A 16,266-nucleotide genomic window follows, 5' to 3' on the forward strand; every position below is an offset into this window, starting at 1 on the left:
CCAACACTCAGGGAAGTTGGGGGGGATCTGGGGAGGGTATCCATTGCATCCACTGCTCAGGGGAATTAGGGGGAGAATTTCCAGGCACAAGGAACAGCATGAGCAAAAACACATGAATGGCACAGCGTAGCATGACAAACCCTTTCTTTAGAAAGTCTCCTAGCTTAGCACATGTAATTTCCATCTCTTCTTATTACTTTAGCAATTATCTGTGTCAGAGGTGGCCAAGTGTTCACCAGCATCCATGTTCCCCTTCTTCCTTTTTAGCCTTTTTAGCAATAGGCACGTAGCAACATAGCTATAGATAACATTGCCCACCCTTTCTGGCTGACAGATGTGGCCATATGTCTAAGTTTGGGTCAATAGGATGTGAGAATACAATATATATGCAACTACTGGGTAGAAAAAAAATCTACATAAATTTTCTTTCAACCCCTTCCTGCTGGGAAATGGCAACAAGCAGAGTTCTAGTCTTAGATGAAGACAGCTGTGTTGCTTCATCAGCATTTGCCCCTGAATGACCGTATGGAACACAGTCACCTAACTACCCTAGGCCATTCACTTACCTTAAGACTGATGAGAGAAAAATAAAAATAAACATCTCTTTTCTAAGTGACTATAATTTTATAACAGCAACGCATCCTTTACTATACCCAATAGAGCATCCCATATGTAACATATTATTTCCTACTTTTCTGGTTCACTCATCAAGTATATACATTAGTCACCCTGGGAAAAGACACTATATTGGAAAGTGAATTTGCAAAAGTTGCTTAACCTCCTTGAGCCTCAGGTACTTATCTGCTAGAGAAAGAAAAGACATATCTATATCTCACAGTGGTTTTTTGTTTTGTTTTGTTTTGTTTTCCTTTTCTCCCATCAGTAGACTGTAAAGTACTTGATTGTAAGGGCCACAAACTTTAATGCTTTTTTCCCCTCAATCTCCCAAGCAGCAGTTATTGTAAAGGTCTTGACTGCCAAGTGCATAAAATTGTTAGTTATCTTGAGAAAGACAGTCCATTCAAATTTTGAAGGCCAGACATTTAGAAAATCAGATTTTTTAACTTTTAAGCCTCAAATAAAGTTAACTAGCTCTTGACATTTTAATATGCAGATGTTAATCTGCCAAATCTTGGGTGTATAAAAGCTTAGTTTCTGTCTATAAGATAGATCGGGAAGGAATTTTTGAAAAGGACTAAATAGTGAACTTACTTTCTGACCCACAGAAGGCACACATCCTGTATGATATGTAGTCAATAACTATGATTTATTAAAACAGACACAATATGATATGATATATATAAAGCACCCAAAAGTTGCACATAGTTCACTTCCAGTGATGGTGACTGAAGCACTGTAGTGTGTGCATATGTATGTGTGTGTTGATGGGAATCAAGGGCAAGGGGGAAGGAAGGTTCACCTCTTAGAGGGATTAGTTGGCCTCAAGTGCATAGCTACTACTGTTTTCAAAACAGAAAATAAGAAACAGCCCTCTCTATCATAAAAAGTCACTTTTGCCTGTATAGAAATGTGTGTCCAGCACATTGTTATTTCTTCTTATCAAAGACCTGTGAATAAGCAACTGTTGTTAAAGATATATAACCAAAAGTTATTATTAACCATTATGCATCACTAACATAGCATTCGACAAACGTTCATATGGTGTGTGCTAACCACAGGGCAAAAGCAAAAAAGAAAAAAAAAAGCACAATTCTAATTAGATCTAAAAATGTATCCCAAATGTGCTTCTAATCACTCATCCTCTCCGCTCTGTTGCCTTTTGAAGTGCCTCAGAGGCATTTAACACTTCACAAGAGGGGCCATAGGTGACATATTTCCTCATTCTTTCCAATTCCAGACAGCAGCTCACACACATCACAACATAAAGGTCACAAACATAGACAGATGCCTGTTCAGAATACAAATGTTGCTGGGCTTGTTTTTCTCTGAGGAGCGCTCCATCCCAGTGAGTTGTAAGAGGAATGCACTTGGCAGTCTGTCATGTAACATGGCTGGTTGTGCCCTATTGTCTACTCTGAGACTTGTATTCACAGAAGGTGGATTTCCCAGGGCCAAGGGCTGTTTAATAATGTGACAATTATTAACTCAGCAGCAAAAGTAACCTAAGAGATCACTGGCCCAAACTCCCACCCTTGCCCAACATCTTTTACTAATGCCATCTGGCTTTTGCTGAGTGACCAGTTCTGAGAGGGCTCTTCTTGATTGCAGCTGGAAGGCAAGATGAAGCTGCTAAGTTACTTGGGACTCTTGAACTGTCTGCATCATCCAGCACAGATGCAGTCAATCTGCTATTTGATATGAGTTTGCCTCCTCCCACTAAGTGTTTGGGCAATTGAAAGAAAGAAGGGAAATTCTAGGACAGCCAACCAGTCTAGGGGAGGGGAGGTAGAACTGGGGAAATACAAAAGTATCAATGAAAAAAAGGAGAAAGAACACATAGGAAACAGATGCCTAAGGAATGAGAGGCAGATCAACCTGAGGAAGCCGATTTAAAAGAAGAAAAAAAGAAAGGGAGGCAAGCAAGGTATTTGTAGAGAAACTCTGAAGGTGGCACTGTCAACTGATGGTTTATTTTTACTAAAAGAGTGCTGAGAACTCTGTCTGGAGTGAATGTGGTTACAACTATGAGGTACTGAGTTTATTACTGTTGCCAAATTGAGAGCAATTTAGCAATGACTGTCAAAACTCTAAACACATATTCTAAGGGAACAACAATCCCACTGTTAAGGATGTATTCTACAGACACACAAACTCAACAGCAATGATGTTCACTGATTTGTTCATAGTTGCAAAAAACTGTAACAACCCAAATGTACATTAAAAGGGGAATGGTTAAATAAATCATGGAATGTGAAAATATTAAAAAGAACAAAGTAACTATATATGCTGATGTGGAAAGCTGCTCACACTGTTTTAGGAATGAAGAAGGTTGTGAAATATTTACACTAAAATTCTATTTGTGAAAAAAAGAGTCAATATATTTGTTTGCAAATGCACTGAAACTATCAGGAAAGATAAAAAAGGAAGCTTTATCTTTGGGGTTATTTCTGTTGGGGGTGATGAAGAGTTTGATGAGAGATTTTTATTTTTATTTACTTTCCATTTTATATCTTTCTATATTGTTTGCACATACACTGTTTATATGAACTTTGCACAAAAAATACTGTGCAGTTGTGAAGAAAAGGTAACTCTATGTACAAACATAAGTTTCCAAAACCTAGTATTAAGTACAAAAAGCTAGTTTTGAAATATTATGCATAATTTGACCTCATTTATGTTTTTAAAAATTATGTACAGGAGTATTCATAAAAAGAAAAAGATGGAAGGACACTCAAAACTTGTTTAACAATGTTACCTATTCAGAGAAGAGAACATTTCCATGTAACCTGAGTTTTAATTTCTAAAGAGTAAAACAAAATATTAAATTGTCTCTCCTACCTCTAGAGAAGGATGTTGTTGTAAAGGACTAGAAGTGACTCAATGACAGTCTAGTTATTTCCACACTGTGGCTCTCAGAGTAAGATTATAAATAAATGGTCCCAGGCTTTTTAAAGTCTAAAAACCATTAGTCTAATCACAAACTCATCATTATAGGTGACAAATACAAAAACCAACTTTGCCTAAGGTTACATTGTGGCAGAATAGAACTAGAAACTAGGTGTTTTGACTGCTAATTCTTTTTGTTTCTAATCATACCATGAACCATATCTAAGGAAAGCCAATATTGGCTGGGCTCAGTGCCTCATGCCTGCAATCCCAGCACTTTGAGAGACCAAGTTGGGAGGACTGCTTGAGGCCAGGAGTTCAAGACCAGCCTGGACAACATAACAAGACCCTGTCTCTACAAAAATAAAAAACTAGCCATGAGTGGTGGCATGTGCCTGTAGTCTCAGCTACCTGGGAGGATGAGGCGGGAGGATCGCTTGAGCCCAGGAGATCAGGGCTGCAGTGAGCCAAGATTGCGCTACTGCATTCTGGCCTGGGTGACAAAGTGAGGCCACCTCTCAAAAAAAAAAAAAATTAAAAATTAAAAAAAAGGAAAGCCAATATTTATTGTTCATTGATAATTTAACAATAGTTACTAACTACTAGTCTATTATGTACTAGGGACATGTACTTAGTAGATGATAAAGGGTAAAAGACAGCAAGACACAGACTCTACCTTGGAGAAAAACTGCAAACACACCAGAGAGACCCTCAGTGCTGGAGAAGAATCTGGACAGATCCCTCCTTATCTATAGCAAAATTGGGGCTTGCTCTTAGGAACCCCTACTCAAAGACTCAGACTCCACAATACATCCTACATAAAGTCAAGGGAAGAGGGAGACTCCCCCTCTGCAGTCATAGCTTAGAAGATAAAATAAAAACAAGTTTTTACAATACATATTGTGAAGTGCCGGTACATCAGTCCGTTCTCAGGCTGCTAATAAAGACATACCTGAGACCGGGTAATTTATAAAGGAAAGAGGTTTAATTGACTCACTGTTCCGTGTGGTTGGGGAGGCCTCAGGAAACTTACAATCTTGGTGGAAGGGGAAGAAAACACACCCTTCTTCACATGGCGGCAGCAAGAAGTGCCGAGCAAAAGGAAAAGCCCTTATAAAACCATCAGATCTCATGAGAACTCACTCACTATCACGAGAACAGCAGCACAGGGTAACCACCTCATGATTCAATGACCTCTCATTGGGTGCCTCCCAAAACACATGGGGATTATGGGAACTACAATTCAAGATGAGATTTGGGTGGGGACACAATCAAACCATATTGGTCAGTTACGTGTTAGCCATAAGATCAGATCCTAGTTATAGAGTAGTGAGCAGGGTAAATGCTGTCACTGCCTACATAAAGCTTCCTTCACTAGCTGACCACAAGGCTCACAGAACACAGACTGCAGCGGCCATACCTGACAAACAATACAGACGCAACAAAAATAGTTCAGAGAAGTCACAAAACAAGCAAGAAATCAAATGCTAAACATAGAATTACACACAAAAAAGAATAATTTACAGTGAGGGTAGGAAAGAAGAATAAATACAGGGTTCATGAGATCAAGAGGTTGACCAAAGAGGTTTTTGTTGATCTAATGTGATTTATCCACTGAAAAGCAGTAATTTCATGCTAAAATGCCATTAATGAGTGTTTTAATGTTAATGGCCAAAAAATGCAATGTGCCCAACAAGCATTTTCATATACATACCAATTCCTTTAATCAGGTGGCAGTGTGGAAGGTCTACAGATTCTACTTCTCTGGAGGCTTTAAGTCGATTTCTGTTACAAAGAAAAAAAACAAAAAACAAAAAACTATTTGTTTATTATTCCCTGCTTTGTTTTAGAAAGGGTTTAAAGAGGCTTACAGCAATACATAAAACACAGTTTAAGTCTAAAGCAGATGAAAGAGAAAATAGAAAAACAAGGGTAGGAAAATAAAACTGCACCAGAAATGAAGTTAAAACAAAAATGCCTATTACAAAATTCTATATACTGATGTGGGTTATTAAAAAAAAAAGCCAATAACTCAACAAATAAAACTTATAATGCAAGTTCCTATGCAAATGTAAACACAGCACCATGTCACATTTCTCAGTGTTGGTGTTGTGGGAAAAGAGTTCCAGATGTAGAACCAGAAGCCCTGTCTTCCTTCTGAAGAGTCAAACGTGAAAAATGACTGTAAGCCTCACACAGAGACTGCAAAGAAGCCAAGAGAAAATGGCATTGCTCAGAGCCTGACACACCAAAGACATCCCACAAGTAGTTACTAACAAAAAAGAAAAGAAGGTAGCATCCCTATGACAGTATTTTTTTAAATAAGAATTTATTTATCTTATTTCAATAGCTTTTGGGGGTACAAGTGGTTTTTGGTTACATGGATGAGTGATATAGCAGTGAATTCTGAGATTTTAGTGTACCCATCCATGACAGTATGTATTGGAATAGGAAGGTTGGAGAACACCAACTAGTTATGTAACTACTTTAGCAAAACTATTTGCTGTTGTATACCCAGAAAATTAAAAGAAGGAAATAATAAGAGAATGTTGAACTCTAATAGGATGTCTTCCCCCTCCCTCTCCACTCTAGAGGGCCAGGAAGCAGTTTGGGACAATATCTGTGGGATCTTTTGTTTTGAAGGCCACATACTATTGGCTTTCCCTTCTCTCTCACATTTTTCACCTTCTCTGTTCTCTAGAGCCATAAATAATAAAAATAGCACCTTGTAGAAACTTTACATTTTTCGGTGGTTCCCACATACCATACATTTAAGAGACGAAATAGCTATTTGCCAGGTGTCCTTCTCCTGTGCATATTCCTGACAGCTTCTGAGGTCTAGACACTGGGGAAGGCTTCTAGAGTATGGGGCAGGCTACCAGTTTCTTCTAGATAACCCAGAACGACTCATAGGTTGTACCAACTACACATTTTGGCAATTCATATCATACATAAAGTTTCTAATTAAAATGTTAATCAGTATGTATTTGAAATCATGTAACTCAAATAATGTTACATTTTTTGAAACAATATAGCAAGAAGGCAAAAAGTACAAATAAATCAATATTTAAATATAATAAAAAATAATGCATTAAATGTATTAAATAATACAAATTTTTAAATAAAGCATTAAAAAATACAATAAATCTCATGGCCTACGTGTCACAGAAGTGATTTAAGAGAGGAAAAATAAGCTAGAAAACCAAATACTGCATGTTCTCACTTTAACTGGGAGCTAAACAATGGTGCACATGGACATAAAGATGACGATGGTAGACACTGGGGACCACTAGAAGGGGAAGGGAAGGGAGTGGACAAGGGCTGAAAAACTATAGGGTACTATACTCACTACCTGGGTGATGGCATCAGTTGTTCCCCAAACCTCAGCATCAGACAATATACCCATGTAAAACCTGCACATGTACCCCTTGAATCTAAAATAAAATTGAAATTATAAAACAAAGAGAGAGCGAAAAAAAAAGTTTATGTAGCCTAATGTGGTAGTAATCTTAATTGTGATGATGAGGATGACACTGATGATAATTGTGGGTGGTCAAAGGAAATAAATAATAAAAAAGTATAATTTACCGCTGTTCTAAGTGATTTACCTCCATGCATTCATTTAATTCTTCAAACAACCCTGTAAATTAGGTAGCATTATTCCAGTTTTAAAGATGAGAAAACTGAATCAGACAAAACAATTTTCCCACGGCGCAACTTAGCCAGAAGTGCTGGAAGCAGGGAAGCTTTTGCTTTAAACTACTTTGTACTTTTCTCAGAAAGAAGTAAAGGGATCTGTGTTCTTGTCTTAGCAGTGAAACTGCCATGACCCTTGGCAGGTCAGTTAATCTCTATAGGTGTCAGTCTTCTTTATGGATAAAATAAGGATGAGCCTAAAACACCTCCAAGATTCTACTAATGTTATATGACTCCAGAAACAGATGCAAATACAAAGCAATAGGTCATAACCGCTGTTTGTACACCAAGTTTTAGTATCATGCATTGGTTTGGATGTCAATTTTACACAACTTACTACTGTGCCTATTTGACTAAACAAAAATAGGGATAACGATGTTTACCATCTACCTTTTTCAAAGATAATCTCTTTGGATTAAATAAAATCTGTTCAAAGTAACATATTCTGATGTGTTTGAAAAGTTTAATATGGGGTTCCTGTTTCAGAGTCAACTTAGGTTTGCATAAGTAATTGATGCTAAATAGGGCAATCTTCATCAACTAGTTTTCTTGTATAATATGTTTTCATATGCAGCCTACCTGCTATTAACATGGAAGAGTTACATGAGGGTTGTGCATAACTTCTACTTAACTAATTTTTTTCTTGGCTTTCCTTTTTGATAAAAGAAAATGAAGGTTTTGCCTTTATCCTTCCTGGACCATCAAGACTTCCAAATTTCTTCAGTAGGAAACTGCCAGACTTTTTCCCTGGCAGAACAATCAGTTCCCTGCTTGTTAGTGGACTTCTGTTTTCTGGGTGGCAGACCCTAGCGGCTGACAAAATTAACGCCATGCCCAACCCCCTTTCTTTCTCTCTTGTCATTTCATTGTAGTGGTGGGCAAAGCAAACATTTGCTTTCCCAGACTCCCCTGTATTGAGGTGTATGACCCAGGTTTTGGGGAAAGACACTGTGTTCTAGATACAAAGGAGAGTCACGAGAAGAGAGCTAGCTGGCATCACTCAATCTCCTTTCTTCATGATTTGAACACACACGCAGTGTTTGAGACTGCGGCAGCCATTCTGCATCCTTGAGAAAGATACAGCTATAAAGTCAATAGGGAGAGATCAAAGAATGAAAATATATGAAGAACCCAGTTCCTTGATATAATCACTGGCTCAATGAACAAGCTCTATATTGGGTCACCCACAGAGTTGTTTTTCATGTGAGGAAAATAAATCCCTCTTTGAATGAACTACTATTAATCTGATATATGTTACTTGTGGCTGGAAGCAATCCTCGCTGGCATCAGATTTAAGAACTTTGTGTATTTAAGAAATACACATATTTCTCTTAATATAGAGAAAGCTATACAAACCTTTTTGGATTAGATTAATAAACCTAAAAGTATTCATGTAAAAAATACAACATAAATGGTATAAACACATATAAGTGATGATATGAGAGGAGGAACACTCTTTACTTTTGCTAGAGCCTATTTGTTCCCTAACACTTTATGTCTATAACATGCTTATGACTGTGCCAGGTCAGACATGCATGGCTGTTGCCACTCTGCTGTCATGCAGGAATTGCTAATCAATAACAGCACTCTCCCTCTAACCCAGAGCCAGCCTCAGACACATTGTTTCGCAACCACAGGGAGTCTGTTAAAATTGACACTCAAAAGGAAAGCTATTTGCCTTCTCTGTTTTAGTTTCCTTTTGTTTTCCTTTCTTTTCTTTTTCATTACAGTTATTTATTTTATTATTTCCTCATCACAAGCCTATGGTAGGTATAATACAGCAAACAGTATCCGCTGGCTTCCTTCATTGGTGTCACAATCATTCCCCAAGTGACCCCTATGGAGTCCAGTGACCAAGGAATCCATGGGTAGAATTCAGGGATCCATGAACTTGGATGGGGAAAAAATACATCTTTATTTAAACCTTTAACTCAAATTGAGTATTTCCTTTGATGATGAGTATAAGCAACAAACCACAATACTATTAGTAGTATTTGTGACTGTCACTAATAGAAATTATAGATACTTTTCTATCGCATTTCAGTTGTAGATAGCTCAAAGTGCCATTTACATTCATTGCAACTTCAAAATATCTGCTGTTAGACATTTACCTACCTCTAGATCCATTTAAGGGTTTAATTAAAAAAGCATATTATATCATAGATTTTTAAATAGCTTGGTAGCAGTATTTAATTGGTTTCCTGTGTAATCCTATATATTTTATTTTACTCATTTAAAAACATGATGCTGAGAAGGAATGAAGGCTTTACCAGACTGCCAAAGGGATGTATGGCACAAAGGTTTAAGGAATTATGCTTGAATTTCATTGTCTACATAGATGACATTTATTGAGCTGACTGTGCGCCTGGCATTATTTTAAGCATTCTCATAGTCCCACTGTGGAGCAGGCAGTACCCCATCCTACAGATTACAACACTGGGGCACAGAAAAGTGAAACAATTAGTCCAAGGTTTCAGGTAAATAGTAGAGCTATGAATGAACTCAGGCTACCTGTCCACAAAGCATGAACTTTTTTTTTTTTTTATACTTTAAGTTCTAGGGTACATGTGCACAACGTGCAGGTTTGTTACATATGTATACATGTGCCATGTTGGTCTGCTGCACCCATTAACTCGTCATTTACATTAGGTATATCTCCTAATGCTATCCCTCCCCCCTCCCCCTACCCCACAAGAGGCCCCGGTGTGTGATGTTCCCCTTCCTGTATCCAAGTGTTCTCATTGTTCAATTCCCACCTATAAGTGAGAACATGTGGTGTTTGGTTTTCTGTCCTTGCAATAGTTTGCTAAGAATGATGGTTTCCAGCTTCATCCATGTCCCTACAAAGGACATGAACTCATCCTTTTTTATGGCTGCATAGTATTCCATGGTGTATATGTGCCACGTTTTCTTAATCCAGTCTATCATTGATGGACATTTGGGTTGGTTCCAAGTCTTTGCTATTGTGAATAGAAAGCATGAACTCTTAACCAACAGTCATTAGCATGAAATCAATCTCAGTGTCTTTCATTCAGGAAACAGCAGTACCCATCCAGAGTAGAATGAGACCAGGGGCTGCTGGCTATTATCTGGCCTCATGGCAGGTAGCAGTAAGGGTGTACCATGCTATGGTGCCAATATGCCCCTAAGCAAAGTGGGAACACAGTGTTACTATCAGGAGTTTCTTTGTGCCATACTTCTCTGCTTTTGAAATTTACATACAACTGCTGGGGCTTTATCTCCTATGTGCAAGTGATATACAAGCCAGGGCTTTATCTTTTATGTATAGCCTTGTAAAAACCCTTTGGAATTCACCCCTTGGGCTCTGGCAATACTTGCACTAAGTAACTAAGAATTTGTGCTTAGGCCTGTAAACCTAGGGAAAATTTGCTCCACTGGCAGAGAAGCTAGAAGACTGTGGGGAGCTGGGGCAAACTGTATTTGGAATCAGGAGACCTGGCTGAGGCGACAGGTTCAGCACTAATTATTCATTAATTATATTATTCAATATTTATATTATTCTGTTGAACTAACTAGTTAACCTCTCTAACCTCAGTATTTACAGTTATAATGTAAAAGGGAAGATATCTATGAAGACTGGATGAAGGCATAAAAGTAAAAGAGCTTTCTTTCCAAATATCAGTAAATGTACGTTTTGGTTTAATATAAAGAAATTTGGCAGGGCTCAGTAGCTCATACCCATAATCCCAGTGCTTTGGGAAGTTGATGCGGTAGGATCACTTATGGCTAGAAGTTTGAGATCAGCCTGGGCAACACAGCAAGACCCCCATCTCTACAAAAAAATTTTTTTGTTTTTTTTTTTTTGAGACAGAGTCTCGCTCTGTTGCCAGGCTGGAGTGCAATGGCTCACTGCAACCTCCGCCTCCCGGGTTCAAGTGATTCTCCTGCCTCAGCCTCCTGAGTAGCTGGGATTACAGGCATGTGCCACCGTGCCTGGCTAATTTTGTATTTTTAGTAGAGATGGGGTTTCACCATGTTGGTCAGGCTGGTCTTGAACTCCCGACCTCAGGTATCCACCCGCCTCAGCCTCCCAAAGTGCTGGGATTATAGTAATGAGCCACCATGCCCGGCCATGTTTTTTTAATTAGCCAGGTGTAGTGGTGCATGCCTATAGTCCTCACTGCTTAGGAGGCTGAGGTGGGAGGATTGCTTGAGCCCAGGTGTTCTGGGTTACAATGAGCTATGACTGTGCTGCTGCACTCCAGCCTGGGTGATAGAGCAAGACCCTGCCTTGAAGAAAAAAGAAAAAAAGAAAGAAAATATTTTTTAAAAGATAGATTAAAAAAATAAATAAAGAAGTTTTTACACTTTTGACACACTGACTGACCAGCACACAAGAGTTACATAATAAATGATTTAAAGGATGGTGGTTTAAAAAAAAAAAAAAAAGGGAAAAAGGCTGCTCCTTCAGAAGTAGAAACAGACCACATAGCTTCTTGTGGGAATTGTCATAAAAGGTGCCAGGCAGCAAGCAGAACATTCACATGGGTACTCTGGGGGTTCCTGCCCACGCTTAGGTCTCTGATGCACTCAAGCCTCATGATTCATCCATGGCTGTGTACCTTGACACCAGGAACTGGCCTGGGAATATTTGTATACTGTTATTTTCCCCTTTATTGCACAACTAGGGAGGGGTGGAAAAGGAGGGTGTGGAATCCCAGTTACAGTTCAGAAGAAGAAAGACAACTTTGATGGCATTTATCCCTCTGGGACATCCTTATACTAAAAATTGAAGTGGGCAACCTGGGGAGAGAAATAACTTGATTGCCAAAGTACCATCTCTAAATATTGAATAATCAAACAGTAGGCATCAGATTAAAGCAAAAATCAAACATAAAGCCTCTGTTCCTTCAACTTCCTCTGAAGAGCCTTTCCTTATGGGGAGGTGGGAACATGCTTTTTTTCTTTTTTTTTGAGGGAGTCTTTCTCTGTTGTCCAGGCTGGAGTCCAGTGGCTCAATCTTGGCTCACTGCAACCTCTACCTCTGGGGTTCAAGCAATTCTCCTGACTCAGCCTCCCAAGTAGCTGGGATTACAGGGATGCACCACCACACCTGGCTAATTTTTGTATTTTCATTAGAGATGGGGTTTCACCATGTTGGCCAGGCTGGTCTTGAACCCCTGACCTCTAGTGATCTGCCCGCCTCAGCCTCCCAAAGTGCTGGGATTACAGACGTGAGCCACTGTGTCCGGCCAAACATGCTCCTTTTTAAAACAGACTCTAAGGGTCACCAAATTCTGACAGAAGGCACTCGAACATATGATAAAATACAGGGTACCCAGTGATATTTTAATTTGAGATAAACAATGAATGATATTTTAGTATAATTATGTCCCAAATTCCACGCTTAATGCTAAAAGTATGGTATAAGTATTTCATGCTTATACTAAAAAAAAAAAAAAAAAATCCATGTGAAATTCAAAGTTAACTGGGTAGCCTACATTTTTCTTTGCTAAATCCAGCCACCCACACCTACCCCAACATTCTCACGTCAGCCCATTTGGGGCTCCACATATCCAATAAAGTTACCATTTTATAAAGTCACTGCCCATTAAAGTGCATCACAGTCACGTAAAGAAAAGGTACATCAAATTATAAAGTAGGCCGAGGGTGGTGGCTCATGTGTATAATCCTACCACTTTGGGAGGCCGAGGCAGGAGCATCACTTGAGGCTGGGAGTTTGAGATTAGCCTGGGCAACAAAGTGAGACCCTGTCTCTGCAAGAAATAAAAATACTAGCTGGGCATGGTAGCATGCATCTGTAGTCCCAGCTACTCAGGAGGCTGAGGAGGGAGGACTGCTTGTGCCTAGGCGTTTGAGGTTGCAGTGAGCTTTGATGTACCACTGTACTCTGGCTTGGGCGGCAGAGCAAGACCTTGTGTCAAAATAAAAAACAAAGAAAAACAAAAACCAAACAAACAAAAACCTGTAAATAAACTATCAGGCATTCTGTCAATAAGTTTTATTTACTTTTTCTTTTTTTTTAGATTTGCAGCTATAACTTTAAAACCTTAAGATTAGTGAGAAGGGGGAAAATTTGACTGTTGAGAAAACTTCCAACTTGCAGAAAAACTGGTGGCTTACACATTAGTGACAACATAATAAGCTTGTGAATTTTGGTGGTCTTGCCTTTGAAATGGAGAGCAGGACAGATCATATACAAAGTCATCCAACTCATGAATGTTCTGTAGAGCACAATGGGCATTACCTAACATGAAAATTAAGGTCAACATGTCCATTTCCTACCCATAAGCATTCTTTCCTCAACTCTCACTCCCATCTCAGCCACCACACGCTTCCTCTTTGCACTGCTTTATCAGTAGATGAAACTACAACCATGGGACAGTGGAGCTGTGGCACAAACTCTGGTAGCACCTTTGACTTCTCCCTCATCCCTGGGGTTCCAGAGTTTGGGTCCCTGTTATCCTCTCTGACCTACTGCAATACCTTAACCAGTTACCCCATGTCTGCTCTCTATTCTAGTAGTTCTCGACCTTGACTGCTCATTAGAATTATCAGGAATGTGGCTACTGTCAGCCACTGTTCTTACATTATGTACTTCCTTATTTATCTATTTACCTGGGAACCCTGAAGCCAGCTTGCCAAACAATACATTATTCCATATCACATTTTAATTATAACGAAAAATCTCTGGTAGGTAGACACCATAGTTTATAAATTACCAACTCAAATTTTGTTTTTTATTTATTTATTTATTTATTCATTTGGTAGAGGTGGGATCTTGCTATGTTGCCCAGGCCTGTCACTAACTCCTGGGCTCAAGCAATCCTCTGGCTTAGGCCTCCAACAGTGCTGGGATTACAGGTGTGAGCTGTAGATTCTGATCCAGAACAGCTGAATCAGAATCTTTGGTGGTGCCACTCAGACACCAGCCCTCCAGGAGATTCTAATGTACAGAGAACCATTGCTCTCCTCCAATCCCCCCTTCCAGGCTTATCTCTATAAAACACAACTAGTTATATTAAGTTCTTGTTGAAAAGCAAAACCCACCAATATTTCCCTTTTGAAGCACTATTGGGCCTATGAAAGTGGGGCCCCATTTTTAAACTTATATTTAATGGCCTCAAAACCTATCCTTCCCACCACCCTACTATTCTCATCTCCTGACTTTATGCTCCCTTCAAATTGGCCCATTTGCTAGTCTTCCAACTTCCCACCTTAGCCCCTTTGCTCCTGCTGCACTATACATTTGGCATGGGCCCCTTCATGCCCATATGTGTTGCACCCACCCTTCAAGGTCAGGTCGAATGTCTCTTCCTCCCTCTAGAACTCCACCTTCAGGGGATGTAATCTTTCCTCTTTAAGCCTATGGGGTTCATTTGTGTCTTTCCTTGGGACATCCTAATTTATACATTTACTGTATTTTAATTCTCTCTTCCCCTGTATTAAACTCCATAAGGGTCGTACTCTACTACAGAAGCCTAAGAGAGAACATTACACATAGCAGGTGCTCAGTATTTCTGGAACTCTTTTGCATGAGGCCTATAAAATTTTGGTTGAGGCAGGGCAGAACAGCTCACACCTGTAATCCCAGCACTGTCAGGAGGCCTAGGCTGGAGGATTGCTTGAGTGCAAGAGTTAGGGAACAGCCTGGGCAATACAGCAAGACCCCATCTCTACAAAAAATAAAATAAACAACAAACGTTGAGTTGGTAATTTATAAACGATGATGTCTACCTACCAGAGATTTTCATTAAAACTAAAATGCGAGATGGAATAGTGTCTGCGCTGTCTGGCATTCTGGCTTCAGGCTTCCCTGGTGAATAAATAGGAAGTAAGAACAGTAGCTGAATATTTCAAGTGTCTTTGATCTACAGCTGAAGAGTTTCTCAAACTATGCAGAAATGGGTGGAGAACAACTTTATTAAAGACGGGTCTGGTTTGGGCAACAAGGAGAAACAGCACCAATGACCTGAAATAAATCTTCATAATTAAGGTTTCAATGCATGAGTAGTCATTTTGTTTTCAATTTAAACCACCAGTTTGGCCCTTGAGTAATTGCAAAGCATTCTCTTGTCAGCCTAAGCAGAAGAGAACTTTGTTAGCAGCAAGGGCTTATAAACTTTCAAGAAAGTGTCGCGATTCACTCCAAACTTTGCTAGTTTTTTCACTAGAAGCGGAGAGTCGGGGTGATGGGGGTTCAACTAGCTGGGGGAGGGACAGCATTCAAAAATTCTCCACCCCCGGCCGCAGGGCCAGGTCCCGCAGGAATCCCTCCCCCAGCCTGCGCCCTCCCCGCACCACGCGGCCACCCCGAGCCTGGGGACCGCCGAGGAGGGGCGCGCGGGAGTCCCACCTACCTGAGTGCCAGAAGCCTCTCGCCCAGGAGCGCCAGCGCGATCCCCAGCAAGCCCACAGCCACCAGCCGCCCCATGGCGCGGGAGCCGGGCGCGCTGCTTCGCTCCGGCCTGGCCAGCAGCTCCGTGGGCGGTGCCATCTTCCCGGCTCGACGGTGCCGGCCGCGCTCCGCCCCGTCCTCCGCCTAGACCGAGTCCCTGCGCCGGGGCCGCGGAGGCTCCGCCCTGGGCCTGGCCCTGGTCTTTGTCCTCACAAACCTATTTCCCCAGATACCTTCGGGACGGCCCGGACACGCCTTACTTTAGGCTCATGACGTGAAATTTTGAATTCCTTCACTTCCTTTTTCAAACAACCCACCCGAAACCCTCTAGCAGCCCGCATACCTTTCTCGTTTCCCTAGTCTTCAAACACATTTCTCACTCGCTATTCCAGTGAGAAACTTACATAGAAAGCAGCTTTTGGGGATGGGGGTCGGTGGCCAAGGGAGGGAAAGTAATGGGATGCGTCTTGTAAATATTTAACGTTGGAATCACTACTTTTTATAACAGGACGTAGTTGCAAATAAATAAACATCCTGTGCCTCGTAATACTTTTTTTTTTTTAACAGGGTCTCGCTGTGTTGCCTAGGCTGGAGTACATTGGCACAATCATAGCTCACTGCAGTCTGGACCTCCCGGACTCAAGGGACCCTCCAGCCTCAGCCTCCTGAGTAGCTGGGACCGC

General features: G+C 40.4%; 1 protein-coding gene across 2 annotated transcripts in view; it reads right to left on the bottom strand.

Moving 5' to 3' along the window:
- The window catches only part of PON2 (paraoxonase 2), a 30,323-nt gene extending 14,469 nt beyond the window's left edge, over window positions 1-15,854 (bottom strand). For both annotated transcript variants that reach the window (XM_003809710.6, XM_003809709.6), the window contains exons 1-2: window positions 15,546-15,854; window positions 5,222-5,292 (exon numbers count right to left, since the gene is read on the bottom strand). In XM_003809710.6, coding sequence (XP_003809758.2) covers window positions 5,222-5,292; window positions 15,546-15,682 — 208 coding nt within the window. In that variant the 5' untranslated portion in view covers window positions 15,683-15,854. The remainder of the gene's footprint in view (window positions 1-5,221; window positions 5,293-15,545) is intronic.
- Window positions 15,855-16,266: the final 412 nt, after the last annotated feature.

The sequence above is a fragment of the Pan paniscus genome, chromosome 6 (genome assembly GCF_029289425.2).
Source record: "Pan paniscus chromosome 6, NHGRI_mPanPan1-v2.0_pri, whole genome shotgun sequence".
Lineage (NCBI taxonomy): Eukaryota > Metazoa > Chordata > Mammalia > Primates > Hominidae > Pan > Pan paniscus.